The sequence below is a fragment of the Zootoca vivipara genome, chromosome 2 (assembly GCF_963506605.1).
Source record: "Zootoca vivipara chromosome 2, rZooViv1.1, whole genome shotgun sequence".
Lineage (NCBI taxonomy): Eukaryota > Metazoa > Chordata > Lepidosauria > Squamata > Lacertidae > Zootoca > Zootoca vivipara.
Genome location: NC_083277.1, coordinates 115,149,537 through 115,173,058, shown reverse-complemented (window position 1 = coordinate 115,173,058; position 23,522 = coordinate 115,149,537). Strand labels below are relative to the sequence as shown.

General features: G+C 45.3%; 1 protein-coding gene across 2 annotated transcripts in view; it reads right to left on the bottom strand.

The window, feature by feature from the left end:
- Positions 1-23,522, bottom strand: part of COL2A1 (collagen type II alpha 1 chain) — an 82,823-nt gene that overhangs the window by 13,341 nt on the left and 45,960 nt on the right. For both annotated transcript variants that reach the window (XM_035103225.2, XM_035103232.2), the window contains 19 exons: positions 21,039-21,146; positions 20,450-20,503; positions 18,195-18,293; positions 15,282-15,335; positions 14,251-14,349; positions 13,349-13,402; positions 11,899-11,952; positions 10,605-10,658; positions 9,402-9,455; positions 8,714-8,758; positions 7,730-7,828; positions 6,389-6,496; positions 6,143-6,196; positions 5,570-5,623; positions 4,919-4,972; positions 3,933-3,986; positions 3,725-3,832; positions 2,932-2,985; positions 571-624 (listed from right to left, as the gene is read on the bottom strand). In XM_035103225.2, the coding sequence (XP_034959116.1) occupies positions 571-624; positions 2,932-2,985; positions 3,725-3,832; positions 3,933-3,986; positions 4,919-4,972; positions 5,570-5,623; positions 6,143-6,196; positions 6,389-6,496; positions 7,730-7,828; positions 8,714-8,758; positions 9,402-9,455; positions 10,605-10,658; positions 11,899-11,952; positions 13,349-13,402; positions 14,251-14,349; positions 15,282-15,335; positions 18,195-18,293; positions 20,450-20,503; positions 21,039-21,146 (1,314 nt within the window). The remainder of the gene's footprint in view (positions 1-570; positions 625-2,931; positions 2,986-3,724; positions 3,833-3,932; positions 3,987-4,918; positions 4,973-5,569; positions 5,624-6,142; positions 6,197-6,388; positions 6,497-7,729; positions 7,829-8,713; positions 8,759-9,401; positions 9,456-10,604; positions 10,659-11,898; positions 11,953-13,348; positions 13,403-14,250; positions 14,350-15,281; positions 15,336-18,194; positions 18,294-20,449; positions 20,504-21,038; positions 21,147-23,522) is intronic.

The window sequence follows — 23,522 nt, the reverse complement described above, 5'->3', positions numbered from 1 at the left end:
GCGTTTGATGTTTCTACCCACCAGAATCTTAATTTTGAGTAGGCTTGCACTACTCAAAAAGTAAGTCTAACTGTTCAATGGGGCTTACTTCCACGTAAGTGGGTGACTGCAGCCTCAGTTTCTGCCACTTCTATATCCCGCTCCTGTGGGATTTTATATCATGTTATCCCTTATTAGCTTCCATGTATTTATTATTTCCTCTCCTTTATTCTTAAAATAATTGATATAAACACATAAAACACACACAGTGTGTGTTGTGTGTGTGTGTGTGTGTGTGTGTGTGTGTGTGCCCTTGGCAACATTTAACCTGAATCACCCCAACACACTTGTCAGTCTACCTACTCTGCAAATTAATTTTTTTAAAAAATGATTTGTTATCTCCTAAATATTTTGTTTTATTCACAAACCCACTCGGTTCCTGCTTCAGGCTTTTAGCTACCTCTTTGGTAAAGACAAAAAGCTATTAAAAAACAAACCAACCTGAATGTGTTCCCATTTAATACCTCTTTTTGGTTGCCTATAATACAAATTTAAAATAAAATAAATGCCTATCAACAACCAACAACTTACGTTAGGGCCTGGTGGTCCAACTCTTCCTGCTGCGCCAGGGAATCCAGTGGCACCCTGGGAGGAAATAAAAAGGATTATGAACAGAGCACTCAGGAACATTTGAGGCACCAGCGGGTGGTTAGGGAAACTGCAGGACCACCCCCTTTGATTTCAGCCTGTTTCACTGAAGACTCTGCTATACAGCTGCAAATAAAACGTTTCAAGTGTGTTTTAAGTGCAATATACAATGTGACACCAGATGGCGATGGCGAGCTTTATGGAAAATTCAATGTATTTTCAAAAACGCTTTTTAAAAACACTTTTTTCCAGAACGTTTTTTATATGTGTGTAGATTTCACCTTTAAAAAAGTTTCAATTTGGTGAAGTTTGGAAAGCATATAAGAAACCCTCTTTGGCTTTGAGAATTACCTGTTGAGGTCAAAAAAGAGGCCAGACTGAATGAGGGAGTCCTTCTATTTCTCCCCTGCTTCATGTTACTGCTGATGCGTTTCAGGCACGGGGGCAAGGACCCTTCACTAAAACACAGTTGGTACTGATTCCACCAGCTGACCATGCTCTCAAAGCCCAGCTCACCACGCAATCATTGGGTCGATGTCTGTTCTACCTCATGGTTGCCCATGGCACCCATAACATCCAAGCTTGTTAAAAGCATAAAGTGAGATAGCTGGCTCACAGATGGGCAGGAGACTAGGCTGCAGATACCACACCTCTAATAAAGCAGTGCAAATCTTGATGGTTCCCTGGAAGACTCGTTTATGAAAGAGCCCTTCCACTTTAGCTTCTCCACTTCTTGGCCATCATGAAAGAATAATCAAGTTTGAAAAGCCTTTCTGAAGACAGGAGCTAGCTTGGCATAGACTGTGATCCTCCTGTCTTTTATATAAAAATAATAATAATAACAACTTATTATTTATACCCCGCCCATCTGGCTGGGCCTCCCCAGCCACTCTGGGCGGCTTCCAACCGAACATTAAAAAAACACAATACAGCATCAGACATTAAAAACTTCCCTAAACAGGGCTGCCTTCAGATGTCTTTTAAAAGTAAGATAGTTGTTTATTTCCTTGACATCTGATGGGAGGGTGTTCCACAGGGCGGGCACCACTGAACAACAGTATAAGGTACTGTCTTACAGTGACAGTCTCCCCCAACCTTCCAAGTGTTGTTGGACTACAAGTTTTATCATCCCTGACCACTGGGCATGCTGGTTGGGGCTGATGCGAGTTGTAGTCCAACAGCATATGGAGGGCACTCGGTTGAAAAAGGCCAATCTTGAACTAACTGGCAGTGGCTTCCCACGTCTCCCATCCAAGAGACTTAAGCAGAAACAGCAGAGGCTGAACCTATGGACCTTATGTAGACGAAGTTGTGCTGTACCACTGAGCTATATGAGAGACAACAGCCCAGGGCTGTCCCACCCACCAAGGCGGTACTCCCATGGGCTCCCTGACTGCCCTGCTGCCTCCTGCATCGGTGCCAATTTCCAGCAATATCACGCTGGAACCAGTCATTGTTGCTGTCACTTTGCACCACCACCCCGACCTAGGTAAGGGATGCTTTGGTGAGGACTGTGTGGTGGACCAGGCACTTCCTGTTTTGCCTCAAGCAGCAAAACTGCCCACAGCAGAGTGTGGAACCTTTTTTTGCCTCGGGTCCACATTCCCAATTTTAAACTGGCCACTTTTCTCACACAGAAACACACCTCAACATTCCCTCCTGTGCACATACTTTTAAAAACACATCTCTCCCTCATTGAGTTGATGAGGCTCGTGAAGAGAAAGTAGCTATGGCAGGCATGTCAAACCTGCGGCCCTCCAGATGTTTTGGCCTACAACTCCCATGATCCCTAGCTAGCAGGACCAGTGGTTGGGGAAGATGGGAATTGTAGTCCAAAACATCTGGAGGGCCGCAGGTTTGACATGCCTGAGCTATGGCATAAGCACATGGGGTGGTTTGACGGTTAGCAGGTAAACTGATGGAGGGTGGCAGGCCAGTAGTCTTTGGATCGAAGCTACCATATTTACATGAATCTAATGCGCACCTCAGTTTTCAAAACCCAGGAAGTGTTTGCTATGTCAGCGGAGTTTTACAAGCTTGCGATAGAATCACATCAAATCTAATGTGCACCCTAACTTTCATGATGTAATTTGGCCAAAAAAAGGTGTGCATTATGTTTGAGTAAATACTGTATTTATCCAAGTGGTGTAATCACCGACTCCTGCTCTCCAAGGTACTGAACAGGGTGACATACAGCAGAAGCTTCAAGTCAAGTATGATTATTTTTAAAACTGTATCACAGCACAGTTATCAGAGGTGCCAGTAAGGAAAGGAATGAAGCAAATTGTCCATTAAAATACTTACCGGAGGTCCCTGTGCACCACGCGCTCCCTTTGGACCAGTCACACCAGTTGGACCCTACAGAGACACAAAACAAAAGCTGGATTAGGCAAAGTTAACCTTCTCACTGAGCTTCTGCCAGAGATCTCTGTAGCACAGATCTGAAAGAAGCAACCAGCCTCTTTCTAGCTCCAGCCTCCTTTCTGACGGACCTCCGCCTCACCTTTCAATGTTTACTCTCTGCCACTCTTTGCACAATGTGAACTCATGTGTGCCACACAGAGCAAAATCTCTGCGTCACAGGGTTGGGTGTTTTTTTGACTTTGTAAGAGTATATGAAAGTAGGAGATATGCCCCAGGCACATGGAAACATGCTACAGAAGCCATTCCTACCAGTTCTCGTACAGTGCAACATGCCCTGGTTGTTTGTACCCCAGAAACTAGTACGTGCCTTCTGAACTTGGAGGTACCACAGCCAGTAGCTGTCTGGCAGACTTGTCCTCCATGAATGTGTTTAATTCCAGTTGACTAAGTTGAGGGGGGGAAACATAGCCCCATATGAATGACGTTCTATCCAGCCTATGACTCTGCTCCAATACTTCCCTCATATTAACCTTAAGCCCCAATCCACATACTTTACCTCTGGCCAAGGTGGTCAGCCCTTCTTTCAAAGAGACATCTTCCCTCCAGCATCTTAAATAAGCCCCCGCCTGGCTCTTACGAGTCACTGGCTACCAACCCAGGATAGGAATCCTAGAGTTGGAAGGGACCCCAAGGGTCATCTAGTCCAACCCCCTCCAATGCAGGATTTACCAACCTGTGGGCCAGGAGCACCAGATGAACCTTGTGGGCCTGGGGCCCCAGCATCTCCCTTCTGGCCAGTTTCCCCTTGCTCGCCTTTAGCACCAGGTTGTCCATCAGCACCCTGTATTGGGGAAGAAGGCAAAAACATCCATGGTGAGAGAGAGAGAGAGGCATGTTGGGCTATGGGAGGAGAGAGGTTTAAGAGCCTGAGAATTACTCACAGGAGGACCAGCGAATCCAGCAGGGCCAGGAGCACCAGGTTCACCACGGTCACCCTGAAACAGAAACAGTCATCAGCTGCGGAAAGAGTTGGAGATAAAGAAAACACCATCCACCCAATCACCTGGATGCCCTATGCCAGGTACGGCCAACACCTGCATTCTCAAGGTCAGTTCTATTCTCCAGGAACTAAGTCTAGTCTAGGGTTGGAACTCCCCAGGCCTCTCACACGTAGTGATCTATAATTAAGTCAGCATCACCCACTGGTAGAGGATTCCTTCCACCCAATGGGATGAGGTCATTAACTGGAAGTCTTAGGAGCAAACATGCTTCCCAAGGCACCCAAGAGAGGACAGGGAGAGAGAGAGAATGACTGCTAGTGGCACTTTGAATACGAAATAGTCATGGGGGATTCACTGCTGATTTTCCTTATAAGTAGCACGGTGAGCAGTGCCCCCCCCCCAAATTCTACACCTTGATTAAGGTTTGCTAAGGTCACCAAAGAAATGGTGAGACAACTCACATTCTCTGCCCAGTGCAAAGAGTCCCACAACCTTACATTGTTGGGGCATGAAGTGGGGACCTGTCTTTTCTACACTTAGCATAGCCAGGCTCACATCTTCAAGTAATGAGAACTGCTTAGGTCAAAGATGCAAGGTCAAAGATTTGTGAAATGTTAAGCGGCACTAATTCACAATTGCTCTATTTAAAGAAAAGGTGACTCCAGCTATGCCAAAGCAGGCCTCTGCCTGGCATTGCTAAATGCCGGTCAAAGCAACAAAGGCCTCTCTCTCTTGAGATGATGTTCACGCCCCACAGCAGCACACAGGATGGAAACAGCAAGAAATGGGCTTGTCTGCCCCTCTGTGCTACTGAGAGGAGCTGAATGAGACCCCTATTAGGGTTTCAAAGATTTCATAGGCCAAGCTGAATCTTGCCCCATTCAGATACCCTTCTACAAAAGAATTCATAGTTGTATCAAACTTACGGGGCCACCACGAGCACCTGCAGCGCCAGCTGGGCCAGGGGGGCCAGATTCACCCTGGTGGAATTAAAAAAAGAGAGAGAAAAAGGTGAGGCAGCGGAGTCTCTAGTTCATAACCCAAATCATAAGTCAGTAGAAGATTAAGGATTTTGTATGATCCACATTTTTCTCAAACCAACCTGGTACAAGTATCTTCTGTTTTTTGTTTAACTTTTTTGTATTTTGAAATACAGTTCTTAGATTTTTTTTTGATAAAAATGTGTATTTTAAGATTAAAGGCATACAAAAGTTTTTGGATCAAGTATGTAGAAAAATGCATATTTTGTGAATATCTCTTTTAAAATGTAGTTTTCTTCATGCATTGCAGATCAGTAAGGAAATTCAACAGAACAGAATTAGGAATAGACGTGAATGAAACGGAATGGACCAGAAATAGACTGATCCATCGTGAAAGGCATTAAAATACGCTAGAACCAACAACAGACAGGAAGTCACCATTAAACCATTTTTAGTCTGTAGTGAAATATGCCCACTTTTGACACAAAATGTGGAACAGGCTGTTACCGAGACAAATATACCCACAATACTTAGAAACCACCTCTGCCTGCTGCGTAGCCTAACCAAGGACAACTCATTTGCAGAAGACTTTCTTACCTTCTCTCCATTGGCGCCAGCAGGGCCAGGGGGACCAATGGGACCAGTCAAGCCCTGGCAAAGGGGGGGGGGAGAATTAGGTGTGCTGGTGAAAAGCATCCCATTTGTATCAAAGGCATCCTCCTTTACTGGCAGTTTCAGAACTGAGACATTGGCACAGAGTTTCCTAAAAATGGGGCACAAACCTTACCACCACCACCACCACCACCACCCCCGCTCTTTCTGAAGCTCGTAGAAGATGGGACTGGATTCACTTTCGGAAGAGTAGCCGGGAACACCTGACACTTATTCATCAGAACTGGTTTTCTTACCTTGATAGCTTGAGAATAGTTAGGCCTTTGACCTAAACTCTCTTTTGGCCTTGCCAAGTTTTCAGAGGCTCAGCTCTAACCAAAAGCCCACTCTTGCCTTGATCACAGTTCCCCAATGGTCAAGTCATTTCCCTCTCTTCTATAGAGGAGGTACTGTAGGTAATTTCCCAGTAGATGTGTTTCCCCCCACCATCAACCTCTTAGTTGACTAAACCGGTTGCTTGATGTCTTAAGAAAGGAAAAAGCTAAGTTGGCCACTTACTCTGCCGCCATCTTTGCCAGGAGCCCCTTCTGGTCCCTTCTCACCAATATCACCCTGTTGGAGGATAGCAGAAGGAAAGACAGTAAGTAGCTGGCAATTATGGGACCCCTCTTTGTTTATGACCATTGCCCCAGAGTGAAAAGATTTTAAAAAGTGATTTTCAATTCCACCCGGCCAATTGGCAGGTGGCACCCAACCCCAGACAAAACAGCCCTTCAAGAAGAGGAGGAGAAGGTGATGACTTACCCTGTCTCCCTTGGGTCCAGAAATACCTGCAGCTCCTCTCTCACCAGGCATTCCCTGAAGACCTGGGGGGCCTTGTGCTCCAACGGCACCAGCAGGACCAGTTGCGCCCTGGAAAAGAAAATTAAGGGTCACCATTAAAGCTTGGCAATATTTCCATATATCGTCCAAACCCGGCTTGATGTCCATATCATGGTATCGGTGTCATAATTTTTGACCTGGCAATACATGGCAAGTCATGGTGTGTGTGTGTGTGTGTGTGTGTGTGTGTGTGTGTGTTGTGCAAAAATCACAATGCGGGGAAAACCGTGAAGCCAGCCAATGCTGCTCTCGATTCCTGCAGCCCGTTAACTCTGCTGGCTCAGCTTTCCCCTGATTCCTGAAGAAGGCAGCAACTTACAAGAGCAGGTGCTGGCAAAAATCACAACATAGGAAAAAATGTGAAGCCAGCCAATCATGCCTCTACATAGCAACATCCTTATACTGATATATCACAATGTCTGAAATATCACAATGTTTAGCTGGTGATATATATATACAGTATAGCTGGTGTTGAAAACCAGGTATTGCCCAGTCCTAGTCACAATCACTATGCAGCTGCTTGGGTGTTTATCACAATAGACTTGCAGGATTACAGAGAGGGGCATGATCATGTATTATTTCACCAACATGGGATCTCTGAGCTGAACGCACACCTCCCTTCTCTGGGAGAAGATGTCCCCCGCATTACGAGATTGTCCTGTATTTAACAAACTTGATAAAAGGAATTTAGGATGCCAGACAAACGCAAGAGGCAGTGAAAAGCCAGGAAAGCATGACAACCACTTTCTCAACCTTCTCTATTGAGCCGCCATTTCACAATTAATCTAGTCGCCACCGAACTGTGCTGCCCAAAGAAACAGTGCCCTGACAAGGAAGTTTGCTAATATCTTCCCCGCCAACGGTCCCTCAGCTGATTTCCCTATTACCCTCGTTCTCTGAAAGAAACTGAGCTCATAATGTACCTGGGGGTCCAGATGCTATGAGGTTCTTTCTGTAAGGCAGCCACTGGGGGGGTGGAAGAAAGGTGTACAGTGGTACCTCGGGTTAAGAACTTAATTCGTTCCGGAGTTCCGTTCTTAACCTGAAGCTGTTCTTAACCTGAAGCACCACTTTAGCTAATGGGGCCTCCCACTGCTGCTGCACCGCCACCACGCGTTTTCTGTTCTCATCCCGAAGCAAAGTTCTTAACCCGAGGTACTACTTCCAGGTTAGCGGAGTCTGTAACCTGAAGCGTTTGTAACCCAAGGTACCACTGTACAGACTGCACTGCAGAACAGGAAGTGATGCTAACTTGCCACCTACCTTGGGTCCATCGGTCCCAGGAGTGCCAGGAAGACCACGAGGACCCTGCAAGCCTTGGGAGCCTGGAGATCCACGTTCACCTGGGAAGCCGCGCTCGCCCTAGAGAGAAAAGAGATCGTTTTTAGTGCTGGGGTGGCAGCTCAGGATGAGTTAGAGGGCTCCGTCCTTGAGTGGCATGATTATGGTAAGGTGTTGATGGGAATAGTTGGGGATTTTGTACTTTCCTCATTTTAAAGCAAACACCCTGTACCTAACATGCAGCCTGGGATCCTTCATTTATCACAGTTCTCTGAATTTTGAGTTTTCAGCTCAAAAACACACCAAAATACAAACGTAAATGAGTATTTTTGATAGGGTACAGAAGTGTGTGTTTTAGGATAAAATGCATATGAAAATGTCCATTTTGTAGCAGAAAATTATATTAAAAACCAATGCATGTTTTGCGCTTTCCCTTTTTAAAATATGACAACTGATACAAAAATAAAATGGACTTACGATTTATTATTGTTATTTAAAGAAATTTATATACCACTGACTCAAAGTAAAGATGTCTAAATGGTTGACAAAAGACAATCCGAAATGGCAATAAAAGCAAACATTGAAACAAGTTACATTAATAAATTAAAATATTTAAAAAATCAATAATTTAAAAACAATTTTGCTTACTAAAGTAACACGCAAAAATTACATGCCTGGGTAGGCTTACTGGAACCATAATGTTTTTAGCAGGCACCAAAAACAATAGAGTGAAGGCACCTGCTTACTAATTTCAAAGGGCATGGGTGCTGCCACACTAAAGATTTTATTTCTTGCAAGTGAGGAATGGATAATACAGTATGGGGCAATGGTAAAAGTACCAGTTCAGCAGATCTGTGTGGTCAAGTGGGTATCTACGGTATGAATTAACCACAATGTGAAAGTGACAGTGGATTTAGACTGATTCACCCACCCCTAGGCCCTCGATTTTAATTTTACGCTACTTACTCTGGGACCAACAAGACCGGCAGCACCAGCCTCTCCAGGAACACCCTGAAAGTAAGATATACATATATATTTAGAAGCAGGGAAAGAGAGAGGTTATCTAATCTACAGTCCCCTGAACAACCATTAAGATCCCCCTTGGATCAAAGACTTCTCAACCCTTTCACTTAAATATACTGTGTTGCTAAACTCGTATTTGCAGAGAATAATATAAAAATACCAATGAATAGAAGGGCAAAGGGGAGGTAGAAAAAGACTCCCAGTGTTCAAGTGAGAAAGGTGGGCCCTCTGTTGCAGATCTCATGCTGTTTTCCTCTGTTATGTCCAGCACAGTGATTCCAAACATCCAGTGAACATTACTGGCAACAATTAAACGAGCCCATGCACGCATTTGCTTCAAAACATTTGTTTATCTAGCTTGCTGCACTGGATACATATTGACACCCCCCCCCCCTGCCCAGTTCAGCTGCCAAGCATTTCTATCTGGAACAAGCAGGACTTCACAGAATAAAACACCCGTGGCTGATTTATTCCTCATATACACAGAAACTATTGACTAGAAGGAAGTCCCTTTGCAGCAGGACACCCTTAAGCTTAGAAAGTCAACACTTTGCAGACTTGAGTTCTTATTCTGTCCAGATTATTCTAAGGATTATCCTCAATGCCCATCACTCTCTTTCTCATTACTTACCTGGTCACCTGGCTTTCCACCTTCACCCGGAGGACCTGGGGGCCCTGGAAGTCCCTGAAAACAAGAAATATAGTGTTAGCATGGTTCAGTGGACTCCTCTTGGGAAAATGCCATCCAGCGGCGGAGCATATGCCCACACTGCCCAGGGCAGGTGAGTTCCCGAGGGGGGCAGGGCGCACTCCCGAGGGGTGCGGAGGGTGCCCTCCCAGGTTTGGAGAGGGGCGGGGAAGCTGATGCTCACTCTCCTCCTGCTCTCTGCAGCCAGGTCAGACATGACCTGGCAATGGAGCTGCTGTGGCTGGGTGCGCCTTGTGGCGGCTGGGGAAGGCTGCTTTCTGCCGCCGGGTCAGAAGAGTTGCTTCCGCCGGGTGTGAGGTGTGCTGCCTACTCGCCTGCCATTTTGTCACCCCCCTCAGTCATGACACTCGGGGCGGACTGCACCCACCGCACCCCCTTCCTATGCCTCTGGTGGCATCCTATAAACGCCAACAGTGTCCAGGGCAGGAAAAGAAGTCTTGAGAGAGCCAAACTGATTGGCGTTAATTATCGGGTATAAAATACGTCTGAGACCAGGAACTGAGAACACCAGTGTTCAGATAATGGAGTAACTGGAAACAAAATATTGGAACGAATACCCCAACCCCTAGACATTTGCAACTAAATTATGCCCGCCCACCCAAGCACCTCTGATTAATACAAAATCAACCTTCTACAAGCTGGTGATCCAGAGATTCATGGACTCCCAACTCCGATCAGCTCCAGCTGGCATGACCAATGGTCAGTGATGATGGAAGCGGTAGCCCAACAACATCTGGGGCACAGCAGCTTGGGGAAGGCCAAGCCCTCTCTATAATTTTTATTAAATATTCTCTTTTACAATTTAGAATATTCACTTAAACAACCTTAAAATATCAATGACTTCCCTTCTTCTCTTTCCACGGTTCATTTTGCATAATATAAATCCCTGCATATTTTATATAAACTAAACCATTCAGTATTCCATTATTACAGCCATCAAAAGTTAATTACACTGTTGAATTTATCTTAATGTTGCCATATCATTCCAACGGAGCTAGACAGTCTTTTAGGATTGGGGGGCAGTCCTTTCCCTAAGTTCTCTCCACATTTTCAGTTCGTGTTATTTGTGCAAACAGTTACACTCCCCAAGCACCGACAGAATTAACAATGGTGGGCTCTGCTTACTTGGAATCCAGAAGGTCCTGGGGCACCCTGTTCGCCTCTCTCTCCTACTGGTCCCTAAGAAGAAGAGGTGGAAACAACAGATTAAGGGCAGGCCTAACAGTGGGATGTGCTGTCTGGGGCAAAGAGTATAGCTCTCAGATGCAAAATCTAACATCACCTAGTCAAACACATACAAGTTTTCTTAAGCCTACACTTTCCTCTGTTAGCAAATAAGCTGCAGCCATAAAAAGGACCCCCTTCATTTACCTGCTAAACCTTGAAAAGTTGCACATTTCAGCACCTTCACAAGTTTCTATGCTGGCCCCAACATAGAGTACAAACTCAGAGCTGATTCATGCATTAAACTTTTAGGTCCTTTTTTGATTTAATGTGTAAATGAGAATTATTTTTTGGCCATGTGTTAAATGGTCCTCAATGGGAGCAACTTTTCTATGGGAGAGGGAACTAGGAAAAGGGCTCCCTAAGACAGATGGATAGGTAGACTAGGCGGTTACAACACTGTTACTTGTATTTAAAATGCAAGTGAAGCAATAGTAGTTAAAGGGGAAAGGCTAGTAAGATAGCACCTCCGTTCTAAATATATTCGAAAGAAAGTGTTGCAGATGTCACTTCAGGGTGAGGGAAGCGTGGGCATCTCATGGACACAGAGAAGCGTGAAGAAATGCACACAGGTCAGTTTAGCCATAGTAAGTACACAGCAATGATCTCCACACAGGAAAGATGCAATGCTAAAACTGCTCTGAACTTTTAAAAAAAAATCCAAAAGAAATCACATTTATTAGAATGGTTTTGCAGGTCAGTTAGTATGTGACACTAAGCCAAACCATGACTTAGTACAAACGTGTGAATGTACCAGAACCCAGAGAGGAAACTGTAGCTGCCTCAATGTTGCCTGAAACCAGGCTCATGGCTTTTTCTTGCTGCAGACAAACCATGACCTGCAATCTAGGTTTGCAGCCACTTATAAAAGCACAAGGCTCTCTGCTATCTCTACGCACTTCCAGTAGCTGGTCATGCTTCCTGGAACGCTTACAGGAGGACATTACATCTACCCATGGCTAGCAGAAGGCTACCATGAGTGTGTGCAAGGCATTAAAGAAAGTATAATGGAATATAAAGAAGCATGATCTTATAAAGCAAAAGGAAGCACCATCACCCCGGAAAATGTCACCAAAATTCTCCAGACACCCGAATCTTTGGGGCATATTCAGTTCCTCCCTTATGCCTAAGAAAATGCAGGATTTTGATTCAGCCAACCTCCTGCCTACCAGGAAAAAAAAACACTCATACTCACAGCAGGCCCAGGTGGTCCACCTGCTCCCGTCTCGCCATCTTTGCCAGGAAGACCCTAATGAGGAAAAGTGATACATTTGAGACAGGATTGGAAAGTCTTGATGGACAATGCAATTTCCCCTCCCACAGGCCAAAAATTGCCCTCAAGTACAGGGAGCTGGCAGAAGGAAGGGGTTTTCTCTTTGTATTAGTTTCTTACTAAGCAGCTAAGTTTAAAGGGTATCTGACTGAAGTGCTCATTATGAAGGAAATGATTGCTGGGTGGCATGATTCTAGGGTGCAATCCTCCCTCCTCCCCTGAAGGCAGTAGGTGTCCCTGGTGTGCACAGAAAAGCTGCAGGAATGCACAGGGTACATCAAAATTGCATGTGAAGGTGCAATTTTTTTCAAGAGGGGTGGGAGCCTCCAAGAAGACTCATGACTAAATTCTGAGGTCTCTAAGATGCATTCACAGAGTTATTATTAAGTAAATTTCCCTCTGCCATTCTGCATCTCATCCTCTAAAGGGCTCGTAGCTCTGCATTCTTTTCCTCCCATTTCTGAAAGTTTGATTGCTTTATAGGTGTAGTAGTTCCGATCGAAATTAGATTACGTTTCCGAGCACAATTCAAAGTGCTGGTGTTGACCTTTAAAGCCCTAAACGGCTTCGGTCCAGTATACCTGAAGGAGCGTCTCCACCCCCATCGTTCTGCCCGGACACTGAGGTCCAGCGCCGAGGGTCTTCTGGCGGTTCCCTCGCTACGAGAAGCCAAGTTACAGGGAACCAGGCAGAGGGCCTTCTCGATAGTGGCACCCACCCTGTGGAATGCCCTCCCACCAGAGGTCAAAGAGAACAACAATTACCAGACCTTTAGAAGACATTTGAAGGCAGCCCTGTTTAGGGAAGCTTTTAATGTTTGATTTGTGTATTTTAATGTTTTGTCGGAAGCCGCCCAGAGTGGCTGGGGGAACCCGGCCAGTGGGCGGGGTATAAATAATAAATTATTATTATTATTATTATTTATTTATTATTATTATTATTAGAAGCTATGTCAGGTTTGTCAGAGGTGACCTCTCTGCAAAAGCAGCACTGAAGTTAGGAGACTCAGAGCTTAAACCCTTTTATTTCTATCGTTCTGTGGCTATGCAGCAAATTAAGTCACAGTCATTCAACAGACTGAATGCAGCTGAGAGTGGCCTTAACTTGGACTAAGGTGTCACACGGTACTTTATGAAGCATCTGCCTTCAGTGGCTTCTTCACGTGGTTGGTTGTGAGCACTCTGCATTCCAAAGCACCACCCCCATGTCACCTGGACTGTACCCCAATAGCTGGGTGGAGGGAACCAAAGCATGGCATCCTTTTCAGGCCAGGCAGTGAGAGGCTGGGTTTCTCTCTGCTGCAGGACAGGGTGGGGAGAAGATGGCATCATAATGGCAGTGGGAAGAAGAGACGATAATCAACCCCACTTACTCTTAGGCCAGGAGCACCAGGAAGTCCCTTTTCACCAGCTTTACCAGGTTCACCCTAGATGGAAAGAAAAAACAGAAGTGGTCACTGGGGTGCTTTTGGAAGGAAGCTGAGCCTTCCAATCTGATGAGGAGAGCCAGCCCTACTTCTCCTGTCCAGCTCCCTCCTTCTCTGTTGTTATAACCAAGGTATAGGCCAGGGGTCCCCAAACTTTGGGCCGGTGCCTGCAGCACCGATGCCGTGGCGGGACGGAGGGCAGGGGAGCGTGCGGGAGCGCGCGCCCATACGCGTGCGCAAACGCTGTTTCCGACGTACTTCCGGGTCACAGGAGTACCAGAAATAGCTTGTGCGCATGCGCATGGGCCTCTTCCCACCCGGAAGTGCATCGGAAATGATGCTTGCGCATGCACGAAAACTATTTCCGGTGCTCTGCGATCTGGAAATGGGTAGCCGCGCCGGTAAGAGTGGGTGGCGGCGGTGGGTGGTGGGCCGGATAAATGAGCCCTTCGGGCCATATCCGGCCCCCGGGCCGTAGTCTGGGGGTGCCTGGTATAGGCAGTGCTTTTCTTCTGGGGGGACACAGGGAGTCACATACCCCTAAACATTTTGTGAATCTAAGTTTGGCCTCATTGAGGGGCAGTATTTCAATGTGAGTTGGAAAATGAGAGTACCCCTAAACATTATTTTTATATAGAAAAAACGCACTGGGTACAGGTATATGATTTTATGGGACCAGCAGAGCAAGCATATTGCCCAGCCTGGACAATAAGTGTCTTTCCTGCTGTGCTAGTTACAAAGTGGAACTATTCCATGTTACAACCTTGTACCATTCCCCCTCAAACCTCTTCCCTGGCGACAATGCTCAGGTCATAATGTCAATGGTAGCTGAGTGCAGATTTACTTACATTTGCACCTTTCGGGCCTGGGAAACCCATGACGCCAGGCTGGCCACGGGCACCTTGTGGACCAGGTGGGCCAGGTCGCCCATCTTCACCTGGGGCACCCTATTGAGAGATAGAGAAACAGGCCTGCTTTGTTAATGATGCTGGGAAGACAAGTAACATATCCCATATTGAGTGGACCCAACTTTATGGAAGTGCTACTTTGACCCAGACATGATGGATGTCTTTCAGAACCTCAAAAAGCAAAGGAAAGGCATCGACCCATAATAAAAATCCAGAATCTATTGTAGGGCAATGCTTTTATTATGCCAACCAAAATGTCACAAATTAGTGAGAAAGTTTTTCTGTTTGTTCCCATGTGCAGCATGTTGGTGCATATTAGAGCTTTTTGTGCCCTTAGATAATTCCAATTCCCAAATGTGATTTTGATTTTAAAAAGCTCACCCATGCAGCATTAACATCCACTGGCCATTCAGTAATGCTGCTCATGTAAACAAACACAGACTTCCAGTGTTACTGTACCCATACAATATCCAAGGTTCCATTGAGCATCCTTAAGACTCCACCATCGACTTCTCTTACAAACTCCATATTATGCATTGCCTTTGAAATGAGCCCCAGAAATTCAGCACCCACCTATTTCCTGAATCCCATCTCCTCAAATTGTCTACCGACAACTGTTCCCCTCATCTACATATTATCCACTCACAGTCTTTTACCTGGCATTGCTCGGGAATTCTAAAAAAACAAAACAAAAACTATGTGGCTTTGAAATAAGTGGAGTTTTGAAAAGTTCCGTCCATCATCTTGATTCAAAATGGTGTCCAATTGTATCCAAACATCAAGAAACGCCTGCTCCTTCATCTCAAGAACCATCAAGCAAAATTTGGTTACAGGTTCTTTAGAGGCGGCCAAATGCACAGCCAAGAAGCCAACAAGTTTCGAAAATATATAGTAGATCCCTCACTCCTTTCTCAAAGCTCTCAGCACCCCTATTATTTTGACACGAGAAGAGCATTATGGAATTTACTTACAGATGGGCCAACTTTGCCTTGAGCACCAGCATCACCAGGGCGACCAGTGAGACCCTAGATGCAAGAAGAAAAAGGCAGACCATTAACCTTTTCCCAATCTCTTTCCTTGAACAGTCAACAATACAATTTATACACATATCCCCAAAATGGTTCATTATGCTGGTTCAACAATCAGTTCTGCTATTGGTTCAATAGAAGCCATGAGCCAAATAAACTTTAGATCCTAATGGTGGTAGACAACTAAGTTTTACTCAGAGTAAACCCACTCAAATTAATGAATATGACTAAACTTAGTCCATTAATTTCAATAGGTAAAAATGGAACATGGCCCTAATTTACTTTCTTTGGGACAACTATAACAACACCTTTGCTGTGGTCACAAGCTCAACCCAGGCAGGAGAAACTAAAGAGGCTTAGTCTCCTCAAGGGATATTCCTAATGTAAATTTTATAAATCTGAAACACACCACTTTTAAACTGAATTTGAAGCACCCAGAATGGGCTCAAAGAATAAAATGGTCAAAGATGTACCATAGAATCATAGAGTTGGAAGAGACCACAAGGGCCATCCAGTCCAACCCCCTGTCAAGCAGGAAACACCATCAAAGCATTCCTGACATATGGCCTTAAAGACCTCCAAAGAAGGAGATTCCACCACACTCCTTGACAGCAAATTCCACTGTCGAACAGCTCTTACTGTCAGGAAGTTCTTCCTAATGCTTAGGTGGAATCTTCTTTCTTGTAGTTTGAATCCATTGCTCTGTGTCCGCTTCTCTGGAGCAGCAGAAAACAACCTTTCTCCCTCCTCTATATGGCATCCTTTTATATATTTGAACATGGCTATCATATCACCCCTTAACCTTCTCTTCTCCAGGCTAAACATACCCAGCTCCCTAAGCTGTTCCTCATAAGGCATTGTTTCCAGGCCTTTGACCATTTTGGTTGCCCTCCTCTGGACACGTTCCAGCTTGTCAGTATCCTTCTTGAACTGTGGTGCACAGAACTGGACACGGTATTCCAGGTGAGGTCTGACAGTGGTAATATTACTTCCCTTGATCTAGATGCTATACTCCTATTGATGCAGCCCATAACTGCATTGGCTTTTTTAGCTTTTTGTAGTACCACCGTAGAAGCTGTCCTACAAGTTGTTTGGATGGGAGACTACCTAGCAGTAATTATATTCACCACTCTGAGCTCTTCAAAAAGAGAGAAGAGCAAATGTATGATAAGTTTTGAAGGAGATAATCACTGCACACCATGCAGAACTGAGCCTTGGGAAACCAATGAAATTCCAGGCTTCCTAGCAGTGCCACTGCAAGCCAGCTGCTCACTGCTTTTCCCGCCCTTAACTGGATTTTCAGCTTACTCCACGAGATGGAGAAAATGCCATTAGTAGCAAGTCTGTGTGGGGAGAAGCTCCACTAGTAGTAGACATCTCCCAGGCTCAGGTACTCTAAACAGGTACTCTGTCCTGGGTCACAGGAGGTAACAGAACTGCCCATTAGTCTGAAAAGAGGACCGAATTTTGCAAAAATGGGGAGAAGCTTGTTGTTCTCAGTGATGGGACTCTTTACTTTTGCAGGTAAGAGGAACTTTCAACACGTTATCCTAAAAGATTGCTCTCCTTCTAAGACTGTTAGGTGCTCTCCAACCCTTCCAGTCTTGTGGAATAAAGACAGACATGCCAAATACAAATGTGCTTTAAATTGTTACTGCCATCTGCTGTTGAGAATGGACAGCTGCATGCAGAAAGAGTTTAATGTGGGCACCCTAAGAATAAGAGATAGTAGAGGCAGGGGTAGTCAATATGGTACCTTCCCATACTCTCTGGTGCTAGTTGGGGCTGATGGGAGTTGGGAGTACAAAACGCATCAAGCGCTTTCTCCCTCCCCAAAGTCTAGCAGAGTTTACTCATGGTCCAGTACAGTTGGGGTCCAACGTATCTGTCAGGCTTCCAAGTCTCTAAATGGCATGTGGCAAGCAGAACTTGAGCTGGTGAGGTTTCTCCCAGCATGCAGGTGCGGGGATGAGGAAATATTCACCTGGAGAATATCTACGGTACCAAATGTTAAAAGTATAGGAGCCCTGATAGAAGCAAATTGGAAAGCCTACTTGCATTCTATCATCATTATTATGTCCATTTCACAGAATGTGAATTAAGCTGAGAAGTAGTGGCATCCCTGAGTCTCTTTCCTGTTACTATTACTGTGATGAAGGCTGAAGAGTATGCATGAAATGAGGGAAATCTCAAGAGACTTTAGAATGAAGTAAAGCTTTTTCAAAAGGACCCTGCCCTCCTTTAGACATCAAAAACTGTCCCGTAATTGCAGAAAAGTCAACCACCCAACCAGTGGTAATGGTGGTGTGATTTGCGGCACTTAAATGTTTTGTCATTATTTGTTCACTTTATCTATTGCCCTTTATCAAAAGTTCCCAGGGCAGTGTACAACATTAAAAACACATTACAGAACACCAACGGTAAAAACATAATAAAAAAGGATACTGGCAGACAGTCTAAAATATAACAGTCCTCTCCCCCACACTTTCACAGGCCATAGGTTATTTAATAGTCATAGGCCTGGAATTTTGTTGTGTGGTGCCTAAAGATATGTAATGATGGCGCCAGGAAAGCCTCTCTGGGGAGAGCATTCCACAACCGGGGAGCCACCACAAAAAAGGCCCGTTCTCATGTTGCCACTCTTTGAGATGGGGAACACAGAAAGGGCTTCAGATGGCAAGTGCACAGCCTTAAGGCTCTCTCACACTGTCTATACCTGGTATAAACTTCTGATCTCTGTTAACAGGAAGGGGAGGCATTATACCGAGAATGGACATTCTAGTCAATGCGGGATTTTTACAAAGCGATTGAAGCAAGAACCACTTTAACCCTCATGTCTGAAAAGGCGTGTCTTACCCTAGCGCCAGGCAAGCCAGGCTCTCCAGGACGGCCGGGATCTCCAGTGGCTCCTTTGGGACCCCCAAGGCCAGGAGGTCCACGTTCCCCAGGAGCACCCTGCCCAGGAAAAAGTAAGGAAGAAATGCATTAACTCAGAGAAATCAGGAAAGCTAGAGCCTGTGATGCTTGGGTCCATGGTTTACCATCCAATGGTTGTCTCTGGAAATGGCTATAACTATACACTTGATGAACCATTTTCAAACCAGTTTTAACAGTGAACTTTGCAACTTCTGTGAAAGGGTTGGGGCTGAGGCAACTAACACAATGCTGACCAAACTAACATTTCCAAAATTCTTTAGCAGGTACATATATGACTGATTTCAAAACTAGTTTAGATGTAATTTAGACATACCTGTCCTTTATCTGCACTTTCATTATAGCAACCAAGGCATTCCAGTGCTGTAGCGGATTTTGATTTATTCAACTAACTTTGGCTGCTCTGACTATTCGCAGACATTCAAATTTAACTTCTGTGAGTCATTTACCCCATATGTGCCCACTTGCCCACTGCAATCGGAATTGGTACAAGTGTCACATAATAGCCGCATCACATCTATAAGAACTTGATTGTTTAGTGTGGCAGCACCAAAACTTTGGAACTCCCTGCCTATTGATATCAGGAAAGTGCCTTCAATGCATTCCTTTTGGTGCCTGTTGAAGACATTCTTACTCAGACAAGACTACCCAGATTTCTAGAAGGTTTGTAGGAGTTTTAATTTGTTTTAGTCTATTTTACTGTGGTTTTAAGCTTCTGTATGTTTTAAATTACAGTTGTAAATTTTTTAGTGATCATTTTATCATTTTTGTAAACCACTTTGAAGTTTTTCTACAATCAATCCCATCAGATGTCAAAGAGATAAACAATTACAGGATTTTCTGGACAGTTTTTAATGTATGATGTTTCACCTGGGCAACCCAGTCAGATGGACAGGGTACAATAATTTTTAAATTTATTATTAGTAGTAGTAGTAGTACTGTATTTTCCGGCGTATAAGATTACTTTTAACCCCAGGAAAATATTCTCAAAAGTCGGGGGTCGTCTTATACGCCGCGTCATGTTATACGCAGCCGCAGAAGTGATTTCTGGCACTGCGGACATTTTGGAAATGGGCAGCACGGCGTCAGAAATTGCTTCTGCGCATGCCCAGACGCAATTTTCGGCTTCCGGACATGCGCAGAAGCGATTTCTGGTGCTGCGGACATTTTGGATATGGGCAGCGTGGGCATGTCCAGCCCACGGACTATCGTAGGAAGAGGGGTAGTCTTATACGGCGAGTATATCCCAAACTCTATATTTTAACCGGAAAAGTTGGGGGTCATCTTATAGGCCCAGTCATTTTATATGCCGGAACATATGGTAGTAGTATATAATTTTTATTTTAAAAAATTAGGACTCCAACATGGCTTCGATGAAATAATATTTGAGATTGCAAAAACATTTAAAAGAAAGCTTTACTAGATACTTGGAAGCTTATGCTCTGAGAACTTTTTTTTTTACCCAACTCAGGGGCTTAAGTTTTCTTATCGAGTATCTCAAAATTACATTTGTTATAGAATAAAGTTGACAAGCTGTGGCTCCCCAGATGTTTCTGGATTCCCAACTTTGATCAGTCCCAGGAAGCATAGATAATAGTCAGGGATGGTGGGAGTTGTAATCCAATAATACTGGAGGGTCACAGGTTACCTATGTCTATTCTAGAGTAAAGCACACAGGGGAAAACATAGCCCCTTCAAAGAACCCTATACAACACAGAGAAAGGAAGCAGAAAAGGGCATTTAAATTCACTCTTAAAGGGACCCCTGACCATTAGACCCAGTCACGGATGACTCTGGGGTTACGGCGCTCATCTCGCTTTACTGGCCGAGGGAGCCGGCGCACAGCTTCCGGGTCATGTGGCCAGCATGACTGAGCCGCTTCTGGCAAACTAGAGCAGCGCACGGAAACGCCGTTTACCTTGCCGTCGGAGCGGTACCTATTGATCTACTTGCACTTTGACGTGCTTTCGAACTGCTAGGTGGGCAGGAGCTGGGACCGAGCAACGGGAGCTCACTCCGTCGCAGTGATTTGAACTGCCGACCTTCTGATCAGCAAGCCCTAGGCTCTGTGGTTTAGACCACAGCGCCACCCGCACCTCAGAAATTCACTCTTAACCCTCCCTAAAGTTGTCCTTTCATTCAGATGGAAGTGCAGTGCAGCAGGGCCAAATGCTCACCTTGGGACCAGCCAATCCATCTTGACCTGGGAAGCCACGGTTTCCGGGAGAACCCTAAAAACAAGAAAGCAATGATAACATAAACGAGAACTAAAGGAGTGCAACAGTTCAGGAAGTTGGGAAGGACACTAGGAAGCATTGCCAATAGCAAGGAGTAAACCAGGAACTGTGGACATTTTCAATCCCTGCCTCTCTAATGTGATCCCTGCCTCTCTAATGGCTGCCTGGCACAGTCTCTAGCTCTTTTTTTTTTACCTCTTCCTGGTCCTTTGAGCCCACAGGCAATTCTTCAATGCAGCTCTATAGTCCATTACAACGCCCACTCACCTTTCCCCTTACCACACCTGCTTAAAGATGAACAAGAGGTAGCAGCTTGCCCCTGGTATGCCACAGAGGTGCCAGTAAAGCAAAGTCCTTCCATCACCTTCTGCATTATGTTGGGCATCCCACAGGGCACACTGCAAGTTCTAAAGTAAGCCTATTGGCAGGGGTTCGAGCCATACGGCTCACTGGCTTTCTCCCACAAAGAAGAAAAGCCCTCTGCTCTTTGTGTAGGAAGGTTCCTTGCCCCCCAAACGATGTCACCTACCCTCTCTCCAGGTGGTCCAATGGGCCCTGCAGCTCCTGGCTCACCACGACCGCCTCTCTTGCCTTCTTCTCCAGCTGGTCCAGGAGCTCCTTGTGGGCCTGAAGGTCCCTGGGGTCAGCGGGGAACAGAGAACATACAGGCTTAGTCTCGCTGAGCCCCTTCATCATTTTATGCCAAGCCCTACCAATGGTCACCCCACTATATTGGTTTAAAGAGACAATAAGCCATCACCAGGAAGTGACCTCAGAGTCTGATGAGAGAACAATGTAAATAGCCATGGCAACAGAACGGTAATTTTGGGCAAGTGGCTTACAAGGCAGGAAACAGACGTCACTATCCTTTTTCCTTGCTGCAAACTATTTATTGATTTGCTGCATTTATATCCCACCTTTCTTCCAAGGACCTCAAGGCAGTCCACTCCATTTTATCCTCATAACAACCCTGTGAGGCGGGCTACGATGAGAGATCGAAAGTTACCCCAATGGGCTTCCTGGCTGTGGATCTGAACCCAGGTCTCCCCAGTCCTACCCTGACAACTCTAACCACTACCCCGACTCTCTTTCAGAGATTTTTCAGTGTCCAATAAACTGGGACCATTAATGGCGATTCCATTAAATTTTATCCTGGCAAAGTCTCAAACCAAGAAGGGATTAGATTTCAACCTTGAGGTGCTGCTGAGTGCAAAAGCTTATATTATCTACTTGCAAAGAATTTGCAATCCCATATCTATTGAGGGATGATATTCCCAAAACTACTGAGATTGTTTCAGGAGATTTTTAAAGTCAAATTTAAAACTACTTAACTTTACTTATTGCGTCTTTTAGACATTTTATGTATTTAATATGTCTGGATTACCAATGGTTTATGGATGGTTCATTGGTATGTTAATTTATTGTCTACATTGTGCCAATAAAGGCTGAATAAATATACATGATTCTGCACAGCCATAGGATGCGGAAGCCCCCCTGACTTCCTGTTGGATGAACTGTCTCACATCTATGGAAGCTGATGAGCCAGAGAACCACTTGGCTTGTGTACACTGGCACAGCTTCACTAAACCCAGCAGGCCTTCTGCTGAAGCACACACACACTACTGTAAGGGACTCTTTGAAGGCCTCTGATGCCAAACTGCTGAGCATTATCTCCTCATTTTCAGAATGGAAAACGAAGCAGTGTTCAGCACAGAACATTAGTGCCCTAGCATTAAAGAGTGGGGGCCCAGGTGCAACAGGGCAGTCATTGTTTGCCAAGCCCCAGGCCACCCATAGGACAGAATTTTCAGCCAAAGGGACTGGCAGGGGAGATGGCCGAGCCTTATTCCTCCCTGAAAGCAAGCAGGGGAGATGGGCACAGAGATCCTTTATTATACCAGATAGGCCAGGGGTTGTCAAGGTTTACCTCACCTGGGTTGGTTCACTCCAGCGGAGATCCCTCTGTGGGCTGGATCGCGCACATGCCTGCAATTTCCAGCGTCTACACAGACGCGATTTCCAGTGCCGTGGAAGAGTCCCTGTGCCACAGTGGTTTAGCGCAGCGCGCGGGGGCTCATCAAGCGAGCCGCTCGGTTCGGGGGTGGTTCGTGAGCTGGTTAAATGACCCCTGTGGGCCGCATGTGGCCCATGGGCCTTAGGTTGCCTACGCCTGAGATAGTGTTTACCAAACCTGGGTCTCCAGCTGTTTTCAGACTGCAATTCCCATCATCCCTGACCACTGATCTTGCTACCTAGGCATGATGGGAGTTGTAGTCCGAAAACATCTGGAGACCCAGGTTTGGGGAAGCACTGCACAAATGATGAAGCATTTGCCCATATGAAGTCAGACCATTGATCTACCTAGTCAAGTTTACTCTTTGACTAGCATCAGTGGCGCTGCAGGGACTCAAGCAAAGTTCTTTCTCAGCCCTGCTACCCAAGACGTTTTTAAATGGATATGTGGGGATTGAGCCTCGGACCATCTGAATGCAACACTTTTGTTTTACCATTCAGCCAAGCCCTTGCCAAAGGCACAAACTCCCGATTAAATCAGCCAGCCATTTCAAAGTGACATGATACAATTTTTGTGTGTGTGTTTCCCCAAGATGACCTCTGCAGCAGTAAAACAGTTAACAACGAACTGGTCCTAGCGAATTTACAATCTACATGTAGGTAGCTTGTGGCCACGTGCCCTCGGCTGGTGTCCTGTCCCATGTTTGGCTCTGCCAGAAAGCCACATACAGTGGAACCTCTACTTACGAATAACTCTACTTACGAATTTTTCTACTTACAAATGGAGCTCCGTCCGCCATCTTGGATGCGGTTTAGATAGGATTTTTTCTACTTACGAATTTTTAGATAGGGTTGCTTCAACTTACGAATTTTTTCTCCCAATGCATTCCTATGGGATTTGACTTACAATTTTTTTTACTTACGAATGTGCGTTCAGAACGCATTAAATTCATAAGTAGAGGTTCCACTGTATAAGCATTTCATTTGCACAGAGAATAGC